This window comes from Plectropomus leopardus, chromosome 10, assembly GCF_026936395.1.
Source record: "Plectropomus leopardus strain MGB_pleo_1.0 chromosome 10, ASM2693639v1, whole genome shotgun sequence".
Classification (NCBI taxonomy): Eukaryota; Metazoa; Chordata; class Actinopteri; order Perciformes; family Serranidae; genus Plectropomus; species Plectropomus leopardus.
The window spans coordinates 2,587,717-2,607,475 of NC_142185.1; the positions used below are offsets into that span (position 1 = coordinate 2,587,717).

General features: G+C 38.7%; 1 protein-coding gene across 3 annotated transcripts; it reads left to right on the forward strand.

The window, feature by feature from the left end:
- Nucleotides 1-515: 515 nt before the first annotated feature.
- Nucleotides 516-16,231, forward strand: LOC148188456 (CD276 antigen homolog). Of its 3 annotated transcripts, none has more exons than XM_088082857.1 (5): nucleotides 516-1,864; nucleotides 2,103-2,480; nucleotides 3,242-3,541; nucleotides 4,466-4,582; nucleotides 14,879-16,231. In XM_088082857.1, exons 1-4 carry the CDS (start codon nucleotides 1,828-1,830, stop codon nucleotides 4,570-4,572), a joined length of 822 nt encoding a protein of 273 aa, XP_087938983.1. In that variant the 5' UTR covers nucleotides 516-1,827; the 3' UTR covers nucleotides 4,573-4,582; nucleotides 14,879-16,231. The 3 variants fall into 3 exon arrangements, with proteins under 3 accessions (XP_087938983.1, XP_087938982.1, XP_087938981.1); XM_088082856.1 differs by lacking the exon at nucleotides 14,879-16,231 and adding an exon at nucleotides 6,174-9,230; XM_088082855.1 differs by lacking the exon at nucleotides 14,879-16,231 and adding an exon at nucleotides 8,493-9,230 and having other exon boundaries at nucleotides 519-1,864.
- Nucleotides 16,232-19,759: the final 3,528 nt, after the last annotated feature.

Genomic DNA, 19,759 nt, shown 5'->3' on the forward strand with positions numbered 1-19,759 from the left:
ATATATTGAAATTATTATTTTTTGTGGAAATCTGTTATGGAAACCTGCCTACTATCAGCAGGCTTGATTAGGCCACCTGTGCCTTGTTAGAGTGAAGCAATTAAGTATCTGATCTCAACTTTTGTCAATGAAATGTCTAAGGAAATAGGTTTTTCATTAACAGGTTTTTGTATTTGTGTTTTGCTCTTTGTATCGACCTGGTTTGATTGTCAGGATAATTTTGCCCTTTGTTCATCATTGTATTTGTGGTTGCTGGCAGCCTGGGGTGAGGAGAGAGGGGGAGGGCTCAGGGAGTTTTCACATAATATGTTAGAGCTGTCCCTTGATGTGCACGAGAAGCAAAAGTTATACATTGTTTCATTTTTTCAGGTAGTATGGCTGGCTTTCACACATGTTTGTTTTTACTCTGGTCCAAAGGCTGCACCACTCGCGGAGCGTCATGTTTCCATGAATCCCGAGTCCCGACCAGAAAAAGAAGTGCTGGGAAGGTGAGGTCCGCACCAGAGTGTGACCGCTGTGTTCACACTAGCTTGGGCTAACCTAAACAATGCCTGTGTGAAAACACCCTGAGTTCCTCTGGCTGGGTGATCAGACACTGGTGACTGATTGAGCATTTGGGAGCATATGATTCATCTAAGAGAGAGGGATATATTGATTCTGGCTTACCTATAAATAATTTGGCTTTTTTATGACTGTATTAGCCTGTTAGAATCAGGTTTAAGGTTCATTCCCTTTTTTGCTTACCCAATCCCAATGCAGTGGTTGACTCCAATTAGGGTGGGGCTATGAGGGGTTAAAAAAGCCACCTGGGCGATGTCTGTGGGAAAGTGTTTGTCAGTGGCTGCTTGCTGTGAGGCTGTAGTTATTTCAGTTGTTTCTCACCTTGGTTGTTTTTGGTTGGTTAGTTTTTCCCAGGACTTTTGTTCTTCTGCTCTGTTGCAATTGTTCTTTTTGCATAAAAAAAATCACTTTTTCTCTGCACGGACTTCTGCCTCCTGAGACATTCTTTAGTGCAGCATCTTGTTCCCTTAACTCCAGAGCCAGCCAGTCACACAAAAATCCCGCATTTATGTAGAGTTACTGTTTGTTCGCCTACACCATGGTTTCTGGTTGTGGACTGACTTAACTGTCCACACATCCTGATCACAATAAGGCAACCGCATGGTCACTCCTCACGGCAGCAACAGGAAAACACCTCGCATTCCCATCAACACACCAGTCCTTTTTCACCATAAAACACACTCTACTTCTCTCACCAGAGTCCTCTGTTACATTTGATTAGCATGTAGAAAAGGAGTCAGCAGGCTGAATGGCACTGTCCAGGATTTAGCCAAGTCTCAGTGAATCAAAGCATATTACAGTATCTGATATCCTGTTGGAAACTGATGCAGCACAGAGGTCGTCCAGTTTATTATTCAAGACCTTTACAATTCTAGTCCAGCTGGTGCCCATCTCTGCTCCACTTTTCCTCTATGTTTACTGATGTTTACATGTGAACAGCTCAACCCTCAAAAAGGGAGTTTACAGATTGATCAGGTGATTTCCTTATTCTGATGCCACAGCCTTACACCACTACCGTCCACAAAGATCACCACCCAAACTTGCAAAATAGACATATAAGCCTAAATTTGTCGCAACTGACAGAGCGGTTGAGGCCACGCCCAGTTCTTAAACATATAAATGATCAGTCAGCATGCAAAAACAGAAGCAACATACTGTTGATCAGAAGAGGAAATAGCAGTCCGACACAGATTATTAAGCTTTAAAATTGTATGTACTTTAGAGAAAATCAAACTGTTTTCCTCTGACGACCTTGCCCTACAAAGAATGTTCATAGTGTCTGTGGCATACTCTCTCCTGTTGGGTAAGTTTGCTGCACTTTGGTGTAAACTTTTAATGCACATTTTTTCCTGTCATTGTGTGTGTGTATGCATGTACATGGCAGGAATACAGTGGAATCTATCTTTATCTAAAGCATTTGTCAGATGTTTGAGTTTGGAATTAAAACCATTAATCTAAAATGAAGAGCATGGTGTTCAGTGTTGGGTCGCATTAATGTCACAACAGCTCGTGAAGAAGAATCTTTTTTCTTTGGATTTCAGTGTCTGATGCAATCATGGCTCATGATGTCAACACCACTGTCAACGAATCACCAGTTCTTCCATGTACCCTGATGGACCCCACCCCCATTAACTTAGAGAATTTACGCTTTTCCTGGCAAGATGAAAGAAAATATGTTTTGTACTCTTTTAATCAGGCAGAGGAGATGCCAAAGCATGTGAAGGAACTTTATCGAGCCAGGGTCACAGCCTTCCCACAGGAGATGATGAGAGGAAATATTTCAGTCAAACTTGGAAAAGTAACACTTGAAGATGACCAAAGGTTTTTCCAGGCTTTTGCGACACTTGTTGATCGCGATGGGAGGAGTATACGCAGTGATCCATATGAACCTATCTGCCAGATGACTTTACATGTTGCAGGTAAGGAAGGAGATTTCACGTTCCTTTACAGAAATGGTATATACACTCTTAGAAATAAAGGTTCCAAAAGGTTTCATCCCAAAGGGCTGAGCTTCTATCCAGAGCCATTTGCCTTTAAAGAACCTTTTTTTTTTCTCAAGAAAGGGTTCTTAATGAGTTCTTTGCAAGACTGAGCTCCATTAATTAAGAACTAAAACCATGGTTAGTGGGAGAGAGATCTATGTGTTTTGTCATAAAATACCATTTTTAGAGCCCCCCCTGGGTGGGTTCTAGATAAAACCCTTGGGATATATTTTGGTTCTCAGTAGAACCTCTTGGGTGGGCTCTTGTTAGCACCCTCAGAAGGTGGAAAGGTTCTGGATAGAGCCCTCAGAGAGGATTCTGGGTGGAACCATTACACTGTAGATGGATTCTCCAAAGAACATTTCATAGGGGGTTCTGCGTAGAACCTTTCACACATGATTATAGGTATAACCCTAATATTGGGTTCTAGGTAGATCCTTCTGAGGGGTTTCGGTTGGAATCTTAAAAAAAGTTTCAACAAGGAACCAAAACATGTTATTCTACAGGAACCAATCAAAGAACCCTATATGGTTCTTGTTAGTATCTTTATTTCTAAGAATGTATATAATTTTATATGGTGGTGTCAATCTTCTCATTTAACTCTTGCAATTAAGCAGATGATACAATTTCCCTAAATTTTTTCAAAAGTACCAACTGATATGATGCTTTTGTCAGTGACTCCACTCTCTTCCCCACAGTTTCTTACCAGGATGTCAGTCTGGCTGTGAGTGAGGAAACAATGACTGCTGTCTGCACTGCACAAAGAGGATTCCCTAAGCCTCTGATAGAATGGAGACTTCAGAACCCCTCTGATAACTCCCAGCACTTTTTAAATCCAAAGGATGTGAACACTTCAGCAGTGCAGGACCCTCAAAATCACCTCTACAGTCTCAGAAGCACTATAGATATCCCTGCAGGTCGATATCGATCTGTGACCTGCCTCATCCACAACCCTACCATAAATGTGACTTTGTTTGCCACACATCTTTTAAATAAGGGTAAATAAACAGAAGAATAGATAGTTGTGCTTACCCTTAAAAATGCATTTAGTATGTTTTATGCAGACTACTTCATGTCATATTTGCTGAAACTGTCACTATACTCTGATGTCTATGAAAGAGATCATGAAAAAAAAAATCATGTGTCACTTGAGAACGCGGCCGCATGGAACCAGTCGTGTGCTCATGAAACGCTGAAGGAGAATGAGTAAGCTTATAGGGTGGTCTGGCAGGGAGGTGGATGGGTCCTACAAAAAACTGACTTTGGTGCAGGAATCCAGAGTTCACTTCCTGTGTGAATATATGTGATTTTTTTCCCCCTACACTTTACCATAAGCCTCTTTTGCCCAAACCTAACCATCTGTGACTTTGTTGCCTAATCCCAACCATCATGACAGTTGTGTTGGCTGCCATGAGCTGTTGCGTAAACAGAAGGGCTGTGCAGCTTCATCCCACCATGTGCATTTGTTGACATCATGGTAACGGCATCCTGCAGTGTAAACAGCTGATGCAGAAGGGTACCTAGAAAGTCATAAGTAGACGTGGGAGGTCACAGACAGAGCGGCACCATGTTATGAGAACATGTTGCGGAAAATCACATGATTTGCAAAACTTTAAACACAGGATCGACAATTTGAGATTAATTTTCATCTGTAACTACAGTAGGACTGAACCACAGCCAGTAAATTAATTCAGGAATTCAATGCACTCTCACGTGTTTAGTGGACTCATTCCTATTAAAAATAAAGCTTTCTATTAAGAAAAATATCACTACTCAATACTACTCAATGGTGAAAGCCTGGCTAATAATAGCACTTTTTATTTGTTTCCAATATGATTCATACTGAGTCACAAAACAAGCAGAGAACTAGAAAGTTTAAATATTTACTAAATGGCTAAAGCAGTTTGTCTCTGTGCCAACAGGTGAAGCAGAGAGGAGCCTCCCCGGCTGGGCTACAGCTCTGATCGCTGCTGCTGCTGTAGCTTGTTTTCATCTTTCTTCATCTCATTCTTATGCAGCAGTTGCATAGCACGTCAAGTGTGAGTCATTTTCATTTAATTTTTACTATATTCAACTTATGAGAAACACATTAGTAGACAGGAGAATTTAAAACGAAACATATGAATGTGCTGCTTTCCCCTCCTTTGTTGGATGTCTTGCTACTGAGGGACAAGCTTGGGTAAAAATAGTTTTGCAGCAGGTTTCACATCGCACATTGTTATTCATTGTATATTATCGTATAATTAATACATTTAGAATAGTATGCACTGTGTGACTATACAAACACACACTCACATCCCAGTTACAGTGGTCCTTTGTAAGAACTTTGCTGCTTCCCATTAATCTTAGTCAAGTCAAGTCAATTTTATTTATAAAGCCCATTATCACAAAACACAGTTTGCCTCAGAGGCCTTTACAGGGTACGACATCCCTCTGCCCTTAGACCCTCACATCACCTAAGGAAAAACTTCCAAAATAGAACTCCTGTAACAGGGGGGGAAAAAATGGAAGAAACCTCAGGAAGAGCAGCAGAGGATGATGAGAGATCCCTCTTCCAGGACGGACAGACGTGCAATAGATGTCGTAAATAAAAATTGAATTCAATTATGACAAAAAGGAAAGAGAAAGAGAGAGGGGAAGAGCGGGGGAGAGAGGCACAGCAATAATGATAACAATAGCATGTCATATTACGATAATTATAGGTGTAAAGTTACTAAATGCACTCTATGATAATATTGTGGGTGTTGATAAGAGTCCCAGGTGTAACCCAGGTTACCAGGCCTTATTAACAGTCCAGTTCACCAGTTGATTAATTAGACCAATAAATTAACAAATTCATATTTTTCCTGTGACAGATAAGTTACAGTCTTGCATAAAATGAATAAATAGGATTTATGGTTAAAAATCATAAATATGTTAATAAATAGTTTAAAAAGATCAACACACACAAGTTCATTTATTTGTTTTTAAAAGAGTATTTTATTTCATTTTAAGTGTGGTGAATGTGCCTTTCTGAAAGTGTAAAAGATTCGGGTGACATGAGGAGTTCGCGTGATAGTGTAACCAATCAGACGCCACCAGGGCGTACGTGCCTGGGTGCTTCCGTTTTTTTCTCTCTCTCTGCCGGATCGTCTCCGAGGCAGTGGTGTGTGCTGACTTCCTGTTGCGGACTATGCCGATTTTTGTCTGAGAGGGCCAGATATTTTAAGTTTAAGTTACTTTTATTGTCAGAGCAGAGAGTGGAGCCTTCCCTTGTTGCCGTGGGTAGATGAGCGGACCGTGTGTTTCACAACAGAAGTGGAGGAGAACCGGGATCCTGGACTGATGAGAGCCGTGTATTGTGCCTGGAGTGTGTGTGTGTGTACATGAACTGTGAGCCTCTGAGTGAGCGGCAGTAGGAAAAAAAAAGATAAAAGAGGGAAAGAAATGTTCAGCTGTTTTGCTTCATGTTAATACTGAGAAATGTATTTAGTTCATTGAATTTACAGTAAAAAGTGGTTAAAGTAATTATTAAGAAGCTGTGTTACAAAGTATATGCACAAAATTGTGTGTTTATATGTATTTATTTAAATTTAAAAGTATATTTTGTTTATGGGAACAACACTGTAACCCTGTTTTTGGCCTTTATAGGCCGGGTCTTTTTCTTTCCGTTCCCTTGTATGGATTCCTGTGTTGATCTGCAAGACATCTTCTTCTACTGGGGATTCTTCCTGTGTCTGTAAAGGTAGAACGGGACCTCAGTAGTTGTGGCGAGCCACCCCAAAAAAAAAACAGAGACTGGAATTTACACAGGGACTGTGATTTATTTAAAAAAAAAAAAAGACTGATTTATTGAGGACTGTGGTTGATACTTCATGTCTGAAGAGCTGAAAAGCTAAAAATTGTTTTTTTTATTTTATTTATTTTTTCCTACAACTTCATTTCTTATTCAATACAATACAACACACTTAAAAACTTACCTTTGATGCGTGTGAGGTTCTTTACTCGGTCACTCATTGCATTTTGCCAATACACCCTTTCTCCTGTAGCGACCTAAACTTCTGACTACTGGTCCACAAGGTGATTGATGCACTAATGAAATAAATATCTGTATCTCCCAGTCTTTTACCATTAGCAGTTAGAGCTGAGGCAGGTTACACATGCGTATATATTGATAGTGGAGGCATGGCTCATAATAATGGCAGTAGAAGGTTGCGTCAAGCACATTCATGGCATCGGCGCAACCAGGACCCACAACACAGGTGTAGCTTCAGATAGGACCACAGTAATGGCAAATGGCCATGTCCTCTAGCATGGTCATTCCTAGCCAGTTCTCATTTAAATACCGCTACTTTTGGGGAGCCCGGTAGCTTGCCTGGCTGAGGGGCTGTGTCCTTGCCGCAACAGGTTCGATTCTTGCCCTTTGCTGTGTGTCTTCTCCTTTCTCTCTCCCCTTTCATGCTAGAAATCTGTCCTGTCAAATAGAAGTGGAAAAATATCATAAAGATTTTGTCAATGGCTTTGGCTTAAGATCCTGACACCAAAAGCCACCTTTTGTGTCTGCATGATACGCCGCTGGACGGCTTTTTGCTGAAAGGCTGCCAGTAACAACATAATATAAGGATCAAGAATGTTCCTAGGGTAAGGGTTAGGTCCAGCAAATCCTGGACTTTCATGCAGGAGTGCAGTATCTGCTTCCCATGTAAATGTTTTTTTTTCTCTACACCTTACCATGTGCCTCCTTCCTTTAATCCAGCCATTCATGCCAGCATGTGTATTTGTTGACATCCTGCCGTTGGTTGCCATGTGCTGTTGTTGTCTAAACATAACCACGTGCTGCGTCATCCCATCATGGGCTTGTGTTGACATCACGGTAGCGGCTTCCGAGAATGTGAAAAACAGGTGCAGAAGGATACCTTTGAGTTGGGATTAGAACATGTTGTTATTCCCATGGGAACAACATGACGCAAACAGTTATGACCTTTAACGTTTATTTGCTGAGAGCGACATTTTAATCCATTACATAAGCATACTCCTTTTTACTGTCAAATTTGCTGATATTACATAAACCCATTTGCTTAAAACTCTTTAATATGTAATTAAAGTCATATGAATTGTAATGTAGTATGTATTTTATTATAAGTATTTTATTCTGTAAAGTGTTTTTGAGTTTCTTCAAAAGTGCTCTACAAATAAAATGTATTATTATCATTATTATTATAATTTCGATTGTATGTGTCTTTTAAAGAATATTGACAGAACCAACAACAATCAGACAAAGATTTGTTGACTAAGGACTCATTGATATGAAAAGAGAATGTTGTAACTGAGTAGCAGTAAATTTTAATTTCAAAGACAGTACTTGTCATTCAACATGCTGCTGTTAGGACTGAACAGCCTTTCCTAAATGCAGGTACTAGACCTCGAGGCAAACCACAGAGCCTTCTCCCTCATCTGACTATAAAGATTTATGATCCTTTCTACATCTAGAATTCTTTTAAAAAAAGGTGGCTGGCATTGTGGCCACTCCTCAGTTTTAAAAACAAGTCAGCAAAACTATAACTTTAAAAGTTTAAACCAAGATTAAACCTAAAGAAGACCAAATATACAAGTTAGGCACAACAGGAAACATGAATATCACATCCTGTATGCCTTCATACTTGTAGCATGTATTATTCAGTCCAGTTTCTCTAATTTTGCAAGTTAATGAAATGAAATTAGCCCATTCTTTGCCATTCTGTCTAACTTTTCGTTTTCATCCAACCAAACTTTTGGTGCGTGCAGATTATTTGTGGAGAACTCATGAATGTGCATTCAGATAATGGGCTGAGATAGTCAAGGAGCTTGCTGAGTGTGTGCTGCTACGCCCTGTAAAACCACACCCATCAGAGATGAGAATATGTTGGTTTAACACATTGGCTGCAGTCAAAAAGTCTAAATAATTTCATTTCCAAACCACTTTTTCTTCAGCCTCCCAGAAAGCACTTCAAGGTCAAGGAAAGATGGGAAGGAGAATTCATTAGGACTTAATGAGGAAAAGATGATCGTGGTGTTTAGAGAATCCGACTGCATTTCTCCTCGGCTCTGTGATGATGCGACGGCGGATGTTATTGACGCGGATCCGCTGTGATGAAACTACAATGTTCACATGATGGACTACAGAAAGCACATCCTCACTGTATTGGTTTTTATGCACCAAATATTTTTTTTGTCTTAATTGTTGTATTTATCTGTTTTTATTTTAAAAACTTCATGATTTGCCCTCTTGAGGCACTTGGTGATGTGGATCTTAAAAAGCATGCTATTTAAGTATTAATTATTTAACTAATTAAGCTTATTATTATTACTGTTGTTGATGATGTTGACATTATCTTAATTACTATGCCCTGTGCGTTTTTACCTTTTTAGCACGTTGCATAGATTAAACGAGGATAACTTAGTGAAAAATATAACATCATTACCGAGGTTAGAATGAAAATTAAAGTAACATCAGTTCCCAGTCACAAAAGTACTATGTAATGTCACACAAGATGGCTGCTCGCACTCAACCTGCTTTCCCTTCATATTTATCACCATGAATCATAATATGACTATATAAAAATAATTGTTAAGTTTATGCAAGATATATGCAACGTGTTTGACCCACTACTGTACACATGATCATTTTCACGTTTCAAACATGCTGAATTAAAAGCAAACTTCCTCTCATGTTCTGGTTAATGTGCAGATTATGATTTTGTAGAGATGTATACTGTCACTACAGTTACAGAAGCTCAATCATATGAAATATTTTTGCTAGAAGCTCTATTAGACAAAACAGTAAATACTTAATATCATATGTATATTAGAATATAAAATGCCAGATCTTTTTTTTTTATATACATATAGGCTACCTTCAAAACAAACATCTGATTATACGCTTGTGTATATAACAGCTTAAGAACCAGCTCACAGCTCAGTAAACAGCTTAAACGTTGACTTGAATGTGTTTTAAAGTTGTTTGGGCTCATATAGACAGTGGATGCGTAATGTAATAAAATAACTGATTACCCAAAGAGTGGCAGATGTTGCCACCGCAAGGGATTGTGGGATGGAAATACCTCCTCTCTTTTGGTAAAGGATGGTCCAGTGAATCCTATACTAAAGGAGATTATAAAGGCTGGAGACATAAAGCTGCTAGACAAACTGGCTCAGGAGGAACAGACTGGGAAAAATGCCATTCGAATTAGCTGAACAAACAAGGAGAGGATTTTCTGCATGGTCAGTGAGAGAGAGAAAGCTGATATAGCTCAGATATAGGGTCACACTCAGGGGGTCAGGGGTCAGTCCTCAGCAAATAATAAATGATTAAAGACCTTACCTGGTCACTCAGTGACATTTTCACTATAAATAGCTGTGCACAATAAAATACAAATTCTGCATCAGCGCGGTTAGTGGTGTGAGAACAGCGGGCAGTGGATTCGATTCAGAGCCAATATGCTCTAAATAATGAAGTCTCCTCTGGAACTGCTTCACACCTTATCAACCTGTTTGCCAACAAATGATAAAAGCACCCAAAACACATGGGGGTAAAGTCTTGGGATGCACTATACAGCATGCCCCTCCTCCCTTTCCACACTGGATCTTTGGTCCCTGGTTCCCATGTCTCTGCTGGGATTAATCCCTGAACCACAGGTGTGATAATCCCAAACACAATGTCGCTGCTGAGCACCGGGACTGACAGTGCTCAGGCCCTAGTCTACTTTGATCAGGGGGCCAACAGTTGTGTTGCTGTTGCTCCACAAACTGAGGGGCCATTTACGTGATACCAGTTCTTATATGAAATGGTAAACTTTTGTTGGGGTTTGGCCTTTTGCTGACACGGCAACAGCGTTTTGGGGACCTGAAAACACAAACTTTTGCAACCGGACTCCAGAGTGTACCCAGCTAGAAGTTGTTGGTTCTAAAAACGTTCTTAAAAATGGTACAGTGCAACCAATGCAATATTTTAGTAATGTTTTCAGCAGCAAATGTTCTTTTACTTCCCAGAACATTCTTCTTAAAGTAACATTCTCTGTTAACATAAAAAATTTATATATTTATTTTTTTGTTAACATATTACATTGCATTTTCATTAATAAAAGAAGTCTAGTCACTAAAAGTTATGAGTAAACCCTGGAGGGGTCAGCTGAGACGAGTTTTGGTAAACTGGGAGTAAACCAGCTGTCACAGATGTTACAAGGATGTCCAGTGAGACAGGGACACACTTGTCTCACACCAACCGCAGCCTGAGAGACACAGACGCACACACGATGTCTGATACGGGACTCGAGGTGATGAAGATCACGGCAGTGAGCGGACACATACTGCAGAGACGATCAGTCTGATCACACTAACTCATGTGAATCTCACAAAGTGTCTGTTAAAAGAAAACACAGAGATAAATGTCCATGATAGTAAGCAAGGAAAATGTTTATGTGTTGCTAGGCAACAGCTGTCATGTCCAGCGGTTGCGGAACTGTTTGGCCGAGCCAAAAAAATCATTAAATAAACAAAAAAATCATAATCTGTTGTCGCTTGTTACTATTAACAAATAAAAGACACTTGTAGAACTGTCGTATAAAAGCAATATCACACTCAAGGTCGTGTGTTGTGCTCGTATATCATCACGGCTGTGATGATATAGGAGCACAACATCTCTCCCTCTCAGGTGATATTATTATAGGTAACGTTAGCCAATGTTGTGTTCCCTGCTAGCTGGGTAATCTTTTGAAACCAAACCCCTTCTTATGGCATGTAAACTGGCAAAGCTTCATGCATATGTGTGGTCTTCTTCTATGGTGTGTCATTACGAAGTTACACCTCAAACTACGGGCATGCGTACTACAGCATTTTGGGTTGTTTATGTGAAACACGAGGTTCATTTTCACAATGTTATCTATAATTAATAATAATAATAATAATAATAATAATAATAATAATAATAATAATAATAATAATAATAATATAATGATAATATAATAATAATAATAATAATAATAATAATAATAATAATAATAATAATAATAATAACTTTATTTATATAACACCTTTAAATACACAGGTTTACAAAGTGCTTTGACAGAAAGCAAAGACAGAATGAAAGACCCATACACAGAGGAATCCCACAACACATGCAAATAAACCAACAACAGGATATATTAGTATATATCCATATACATTAACATATATGTATACGCACACACACACACACACATATTTATATATATATATATATATACACACACATACACATATGTACACACATATACCTACATACATACACACAAGCGTACATGTGTATACACAAATACATACATACATACATATACACACATGCAGATATACATACATAAATATAACAACACCAATAATAAGAAAATCCATCTGTCACTATTCATCCAACTTTTATAAAGAACCATCATAAGGACCCAGGCAACACAAGAACCCAATCAACATGAACTGAGACCTGGAGGACGATAAATGATGTGACAGATAAAAGAAGTGAGAATAATAAGAGAGAAATATAAGAGTAAAAACAGATCAGGGCAGTAATATAAAGCACTAAAGTCAATAAACAATTAAAATACAACCATACTGACAATAAACACGAGACAAATGAGAGAACGGAACATTGAATATGAAGGAGTAAATAGAGTGGTTAAATATACATAAATAAAATAACAAATTCATTCATTCTAGAAATAGAGAAAAATAGCAGGATGGAATAAGAACCTTGAGGGGATGAAAGGAGCTGGATAATATTAGGGAGATGAATACAGAACAAAAAACAGAGTAGAAGGGTGAAAGGGCAGAAGGAGTGGAGGAAAAGAGGAAGAAAAAAAGAATCCATGAATGCAGATTTTTTTTAAATATGCAAAGGAAAGACTGTCACTGTCACTGTCACTACCTGGGGCTCACAATTACGGAGCCTGGGTCTGTTGAAGTGCGCTACGCTAATCCTGTTGCCTCTTGGGAGCATTCTTTTTCCCTTGTTTCCTAGTTTTCCTGGATCCTGGCTGTAACCTTGACTGTGCCTGACCGTGGTCATAGCTGTGCTGATGCTGCGACCCTGCCTTTGGTTGTGCTCGTGCTGTGGCTGCACTGATACTGTGCCCCCCGCTTGCCCTGATCGTGGTCTGGTCCTGGTTGCGCCGATGCTGTGATCTTGCCTTTGGACACCTCCCTATCAACATATGCATGAGACTGTTATCATCTCCCTCAACATCATTATAGACTGCAAATAATATTTTCACATCTACCATTATTGTAATATGACTTGCATCTGTTTCCACTATTGCTGACCCCCCCCCCCCACAACCTCTCTCCCCCTCTCCTCCCCTCTCTCTTTCTCTTTCCTTTTTGCCACGATTGTATTTCGTTTGTTATTTACTACATCTATTGCTTGTCTGTCTGTCCTGGGAGAGGGATCCCTCATCATCCACTACCGCCCTTGCTGAGGTTTCTTCCTTTTTTTTTTTTTTTTTTTTTTTTTTTTCTGTTACAGGGGTTCCTTTTCGGGAGTTTTTCCTTGGGTGATGTGAGGGTCTAAGGGCAGAGGGATGTCGTAAACTATACAGCCCACTGAGGCAAACCATGTTTTGTGATAATGGGCCCTATAAATAAAATTGACTTTACTTGACTTGACTTTTTTGGTTTTAGTAGGGACATTCTTGTCTTAATGTGGCCTGAGTCTAAGACCTGCCACCAAAGACACAGGAGGATAAAACAGAGCATGCTTGCTCTACATGGGCTGAGGATGCTGTTTGGTAGACACACTATAATGTACCAACAAGTGTTGAGGTGTAAAAGAAACCCTCTGCTCAGAAAACAATTTCCCTTTTCCATCATGTCTGTCACAAAACCACAATGGCTTTCAACTTTGTGCGAAGAAATAGTGCTGGTGCTTTATTATTTCCTTTACTGATATTGATTAGTACCGATTAGTATGTTTGCATGTTTGTAGTATGTTGCCTTAGCCTTGATAGGATTCATGTGCTGGAAAGGACTCTTGCATACCAACTGTCTGATATGAATAACATCAATCCTTACATGAAGAAAAAACAGCAAGGTCAGAAAACAAAATGATTGGGGAATTTTGTTAAAAAGTTTAAGCAGAAGGAAGTCATTGCGTGCAGGGTGTGGGTTGGTTTCTCTTGCACAGATTCTATAGAATCTGATTTGGTAAATACTGTTTCTGTTCCTCCAAGTCAAACACTTCCTAAAGTCCCTTGATGAGAAGAATGATCACATAGTGTTGAACTCTTTCATCAGCCAGAGATACTCCCTCTGAAAGCAGTGTGATTTTGCTTTTTGCAAGTCATCATCAGACACACAAAGCACTGCTCTGAGCTGAGCACAAACATGCGTGACAATGATAATGTGCTGATGTTTGTTCACCATCTTAGTTTGAGCACTCCTGTATGCTCTTTAACTTAAAAATCAAGCTTCTCTGAGGCATGCTTCTCACAAAAATAAAGTCTTTATTGAAGTAACAAAGATCTGAGTCAGTGTGCAGACCGACTGAAGCACGACAGATATTTATATACCCTCTCAAAAGAGCCTGTCCTTTTTCACACACCGATTAAAACAGACATTGGATTCCACTCTCCCTGATTTTTAACCATTCCCTAAAATCCTCTGATCATGGTAGCAGACAAACAATAAACAGAACTTTAGATGTCCTTATTCCAGGATGAAGCCACAGTAACAAAACCTGTTACAGTGACCTAAAATGTGTCATTAACTGAGATGAGTCTTACATGAGTTAAGACAGGAAATAAAATATAGAGTAGTGTGTGTGGTAAATGTGAAAATATGTAATTAATAATGACATAACTATGAATTTCCACCACTTTATGTTGTTAGTTTGCAGGTATCTGGTCATGCTTTTTGCCTGATAAAGGCAGGGAAAACAAACTGACTGTCCATCCAATAGTTAAGCTGGTGAGGATTCTCAGTCATCCAGGGGCTTGTTTCAGAGAACAGGTTTAGTGTAAACCTTGAGTTTGTTACCCTGAAATGAAGGCAAACTGTTTTTTCCATCTCAGAAAGGAAGGTCTCTCAGGACATTAAAAAAAATAGTGCTTTCATGCGCTGACAGTAATTTCTTTAAACAGCAATTTTCGCCCTCACATTCAGATACCACACAGCGTCAAGTCACGATTCAAACTCTGCATGTCAGTCTTTGCGTTTTTTTGTTTTCTTTGTAACACTACAGAGCCCGGGAGGTGACATGGTTGTTTATTTTTGTTTTGTTTTTTTTAAATGTGTGTACAATTTAATTGGCTAATACAACAATACAACACATAATTCTAACCCACATTCTCCGTATGCAGTTCCCTGGAATCCTGTCTCCAGCTCACCTCCAGCCTGACCTTGCTTGTTTGCCTTTAGGCTCTGTCCAGCTCCTCGTTGTTCTTGGCTCCACAATCCTTTGTCTACCTGTAAACCTGCAAAAACTTACCTGGAAAAAACACTTACCTGGATTTCCCCCTCCTCCTGCAAAGAATTCCGAGCCCCATTCCTACTCACCTGAATGCAGTCCTGGAAATCTGTTGCCTCTCAAGAAAACCCTGCAACACAGAAAACCCCTGCAGTGAATACTCTGGACCTCTTGTTCCCACAGAACCCAGCTTGGCTGGACGAGACTTGGCTGGATGAGGCTGCTGTGGAACGTGATGGCTGTGGGTCTTGTGGGGCTCTGGCAGACTGTTCACATGTGGAGGGATAAGGACTGCAGTGTCCTTGATTAAGGCTCTTCCTCACAATCCAATGTGTAACCTCTTACACTTGATATTAGTTTGAATGGGTTGATCGAATATTTGCTCCTCATGGCACTGTGCATAGCTGGAAAGAATTTACCATCACTGCCCTCATACCTCCATGTGTCCTTCATGTTAACATAGATATATCCACTAGATGGTAGCAGAGGGCAGCGTCAACAGTTTCTGACAACTGAAACATTGGTGTGAGGTTGTAATAACGTTCCCTTTAACGCCCTGATTGACATCATGTTTCTTCTGTCACCTGAGTAAATTGATTTGATTTATTTGAAGACATGAATAAAAAGGCAAGGAGCAACTTGACAATAACTGTCCTGTATATTGCAAAAAGGAAAAAAGAAGTGAAGTGACAAAAAAATATATAATTATATGATATTATCAAAAAATCTAGAAAATTATAAATTATGTTAATAAATGATGACATTATATCTATGAAAATTATCTTACTCCCTCCTCTGTGTCCGATCTAACGTTGAGCATATGAACCTTATCATGGTCTATACACTCTCCTCTATCCACTCATACGCATGGATTTCTAAAATGTCCTAAAACATGTGTAAGCCTGATAAAAAAATTAAGATAAAGACAAAAAACAACGACAACATCAAATATTTAACCTTTCACTTAAGCCTTACTCCTGGTAGTATTACTAGTTATGCAGTAATGCTTGACTGTATTTCTTATACCACTGGTTTTTGAGTATTGTGACATTTAAATTCCGTTTTTTAATCTCAGTATCAGTTGAAATGAACCACAAATTAATATTTTACACAATGAAGATTGATTTACACACTCCAGAATAAGAAAAGTGAACTGCAATGATGAAATCAGGTCAGCCGAGTCAATGATCTCTTTTAAGTCACTCCATAAAACAATAATTGTAATTTCCTTTGACCTGTCTTTTGTTTTCTTGTTTTTTGCACACCAGATATGTTTCAAATCTGTTGTTTTTATGACTTTTATTTCAATTCCTTGTAAAGCAATTTGTAATGCTGTCTCAAAAAGCTTACTATAAAAAATATAGTTATTATTATTATTATCATTATTAAACCCGAGCAAATTGGTTTGTTTTTCCCCTCAAAAACATAGAAAAAGGCAATGGCCAAGTTGGCAGATATGTTTTGCACAAATTGCAATTAGTAATTAGAAATTAGTAAAGGTAACAAAGAAAATGACCTGAAAATTAGTATTTAAAAAGTTGGGGAGAATTATTAGAGAATGATCAAAAAGTAGGGGAAATATCCAGAAAACTAAATCTATAGAACTATATTTTCTTGTTGTTTTGTTGTTGTTGTTGTTGTTGTTTTGTTTTTACTTTTCTTTTTGTGCTCATTTTCAGGTAATTTTCTTGTAATTTTTTGCTCATTTCTTGCTATTTTTGGGCCATGTGTTGTTAAGTTTCTTCTTTCAGTTTTTTTTTTTAAATGTTTTTTACCATAACACACTCCGTTCCTCATTGGTCCACTGGAGGGCAGCCTTTACAAGATAATCCCACACATACTCACCACCTTCTTCTCATCCTCTGTCCGCTGGTGAACGTGTATGTGTGTGTGTGTGCGGGGGAGCCGTTGCCAATGTGACTCTGGCTGATGAGAAGTCCTGCGCTCCTACTTTCCCACTCTGCTTGAAGCCGCTCTAAAGTCCTGTTATGAGCTGCTCCACTCTCAGAGATGTTGTTGCCTGAGAAAGTTGTTTGTATGAGACTACTGTTCAGATAAGGCTGCCCTGTGGTGAACAGGAGCACACACACACACACACACACACACACACACACACACACACAGAGTGTGGTGACTTTGTGGTAATATAGGCTCCCAGTTGTCCTGTCAGGTTGTGTTTCACAGTGCGGGGGTCACCTTTTATGTCCCAGTCTAAGCCTCTCCCTTTGATTCATAGTCACACTAACACACACTCTGCAATCAGATTAAATGCAAAACGCATGTGTTCCACATCAGAGCGCAGCCAGCTGTGTGTCCGTCGCCGTCTGAGAAGCAACAATGGCTAGCACACAAACTTCATACACACACACACACACACACACACTACATATACACACACAGAACGCAGACACTTTATTTATTGCTGCTTTACTCTCCAACACATAAAGTCCTTCTTTATCAGGCTCTCACACATAGAGGAGTGTGTGGAGTTTGAATAAAAAGTATCTATTGGGTTCATGGCTGTTTGTGACAAAAACTGGTTTCAACCTCAGCGTGTGGGTTTCATATGAAGAGACACCACCTGGCCTGACTCTTTCATACACTCATTCAGGGGTAAAGAAAAGTGTCATTCAGATGTTACCTACCCAAGATTTCACAAACCTGAAGCTCAGAAGACACCTGGCCTCTTTCAAACAGTACGCATAAACCAGGACTTTAACGTTGGGTACCAAAATTTTATGCGGAAATTTGGGATTCATCAATACTTTAATACCTGAATTTGTTCCTACACTGCAAAGAAATTTAGAACTGTCTCAGACCATTAGGGCTCACTATCGTATAAAAAGTGATGATACCAGCACCAATACAAGTACCTTTAAAGTGATACTGATACCATTAGAGTAAATAATTCCATACACATAATGGGGAATAAAGTGATGTATAAACCAAAAAACTTTAAGTAATTGGGCTTTTAACTGCTTCAGACGCTAGAGAGAAAGAAAGAGAGAGAGAAAGAGAGAGAGAGCACATTACAACTCTCATTTAATGGCATCGAAGGATAAAACGGCACCCAGTATAGTGACACACCACCCCAGCTGGCGAATTTTGGTTCTAAAAACGTACTGAGAACAATGCAACCAATGCAACCTTTTAGTAAGCAAGTTTTCTTTTAGTTCCCAGAACGTTCTTCTTAAAGTTAGAGTAACATTCTCTATAAACATCAAAAAATGTTAAAAAATGTTTTTTTTTTAAATTGGTAACATATCAAATTACATTACATTTTCAAAAAAAGAATAGTCTGTAGTCTTTGTCCTCAATAAAATGTTCTGCATGTTGCTTTGAAAATGTTCTTTCTTTGTTCTCATGTAACATCATGGGAATGTTTTATAAAAGAACATTCTATGATCTGTCACCTCTCAGAATGTTGCAGGTCAAGCGTTATATCTTAAGTCAGTATCTTACCTTACAGGAACATTATTTAAAATGATAAACATCCTTAATAAAAGCTTCTTTGAACATAACATTAAAATGTTTTCTTTAAAACACATTCCAGCTTGTAGGTAATGTTTGCCAATGTTGTGGGAATGTTCCCTGCTAGCTGGGACCTCTCTTTATCTTCTTAAAACAGCCCAGCTGGTCACCAATGTTGTTATTCACTGATGTTTAGTTGAATTTAGGTTTTGACTCTGGTGACCAGAGAAAGTGCTGCTGAGTGTGAGCTTCAACCGGGTAAAGTTATATGAGTCTGTGCAGCCGCACACACACTCAGTGATTGAACTAACAGTTCAGTTAGTTCAAGTTAATTCAATTCAATGCGCTTCAATTAAATTTAATTCACTTCAATGCAATTCAGTTCAGTTTAATTCAGTTCAATTCAATTCAATTCAATTCAATTCAATTCAATTCAATTCAATTCAATTCAATTCAATTCAATTCAATTCAGCCACCTTTATTTATCGTAAAGGGCATCTTGGCTACAGCAGTCTAATGGCCATAAAAAACATTTACAAATGAACACCAGACAGGAGTCAGAAGCATGTCAGAGGCAACAATATTTACAACTAATAACTAACTAACGTGTTGGGAAATGGAATAAATGACAATGCTGACATCAGTATAAAATGAATGCCTTTTCAATCTCATCTATTATTAATTAAAATATTAAACTTTATAAATTGAGTGTCACATTTCTAGCTCATAGTGGAGTATAATAGAGAATGTCCATATTGAAATGTCACAGTTTTGGTTTTATTGACTTGGTTTTTGATGACGAGCTCCCCCCGTCATTCTCTAGTGCCATGATGTTGCACATATATAAATGATACTTAAAAATTCTGATTTACAGACAGTTGTCCTAGATGCAAACAATCTCCTGCAACAATGAGCCATATGTTCTCATCATGTAACTCAATGCATAACTTTTGGACCTCTATATTTAAGGTATAATTATATGTTTGCAAGAAAACAATTGATCATAAACCATTTATAGCACTGTTTGGTGTACATCTAACCAGGCAGGTTATCACCTCATACCAGTCCAATGCAATTGCATTTACGTCACTGATTACATGAAAGCTAATTCTTATTAGATGGAAGGCTACCTATCCGGTCACGGAAATTATAATGTGTCCTCATATAGGTAAGGTAAAATTTACTCTGAAGGGTTCACTTGGAAGGTATAATCACACTTGGATGCCTTTTATTGAATAAGTTGAGAAACTGAAGCACAGTGCTTCTACGATAGAGAAGCACTTATCAACATTGGGAAAAGTTG

Bases quoted from the DNA above. Each gene is read 5' to 3' on its own strand.
- LOC148188456 (XM_088082857.1), top strand. From the start codon at position 1,828: ATGTTCATAGTGTCTGTGGCATACTCTCTCCTGTTGG. The intron at 1,865-2,102 runs GTAAGTTTGCTG...TTTGGATTTCAG, and splicing joins GGCATACTCTCTCCTGTTGG to TGTCTGATGCAATCATGGCT. The intron at 2,481-3,241 runs GTAAGGAAGGAG...TCTTCCCCACAG, and splicing joins GATGACTTTACATGTTGCAG to TTTCTTACCAGGATGTCAGT.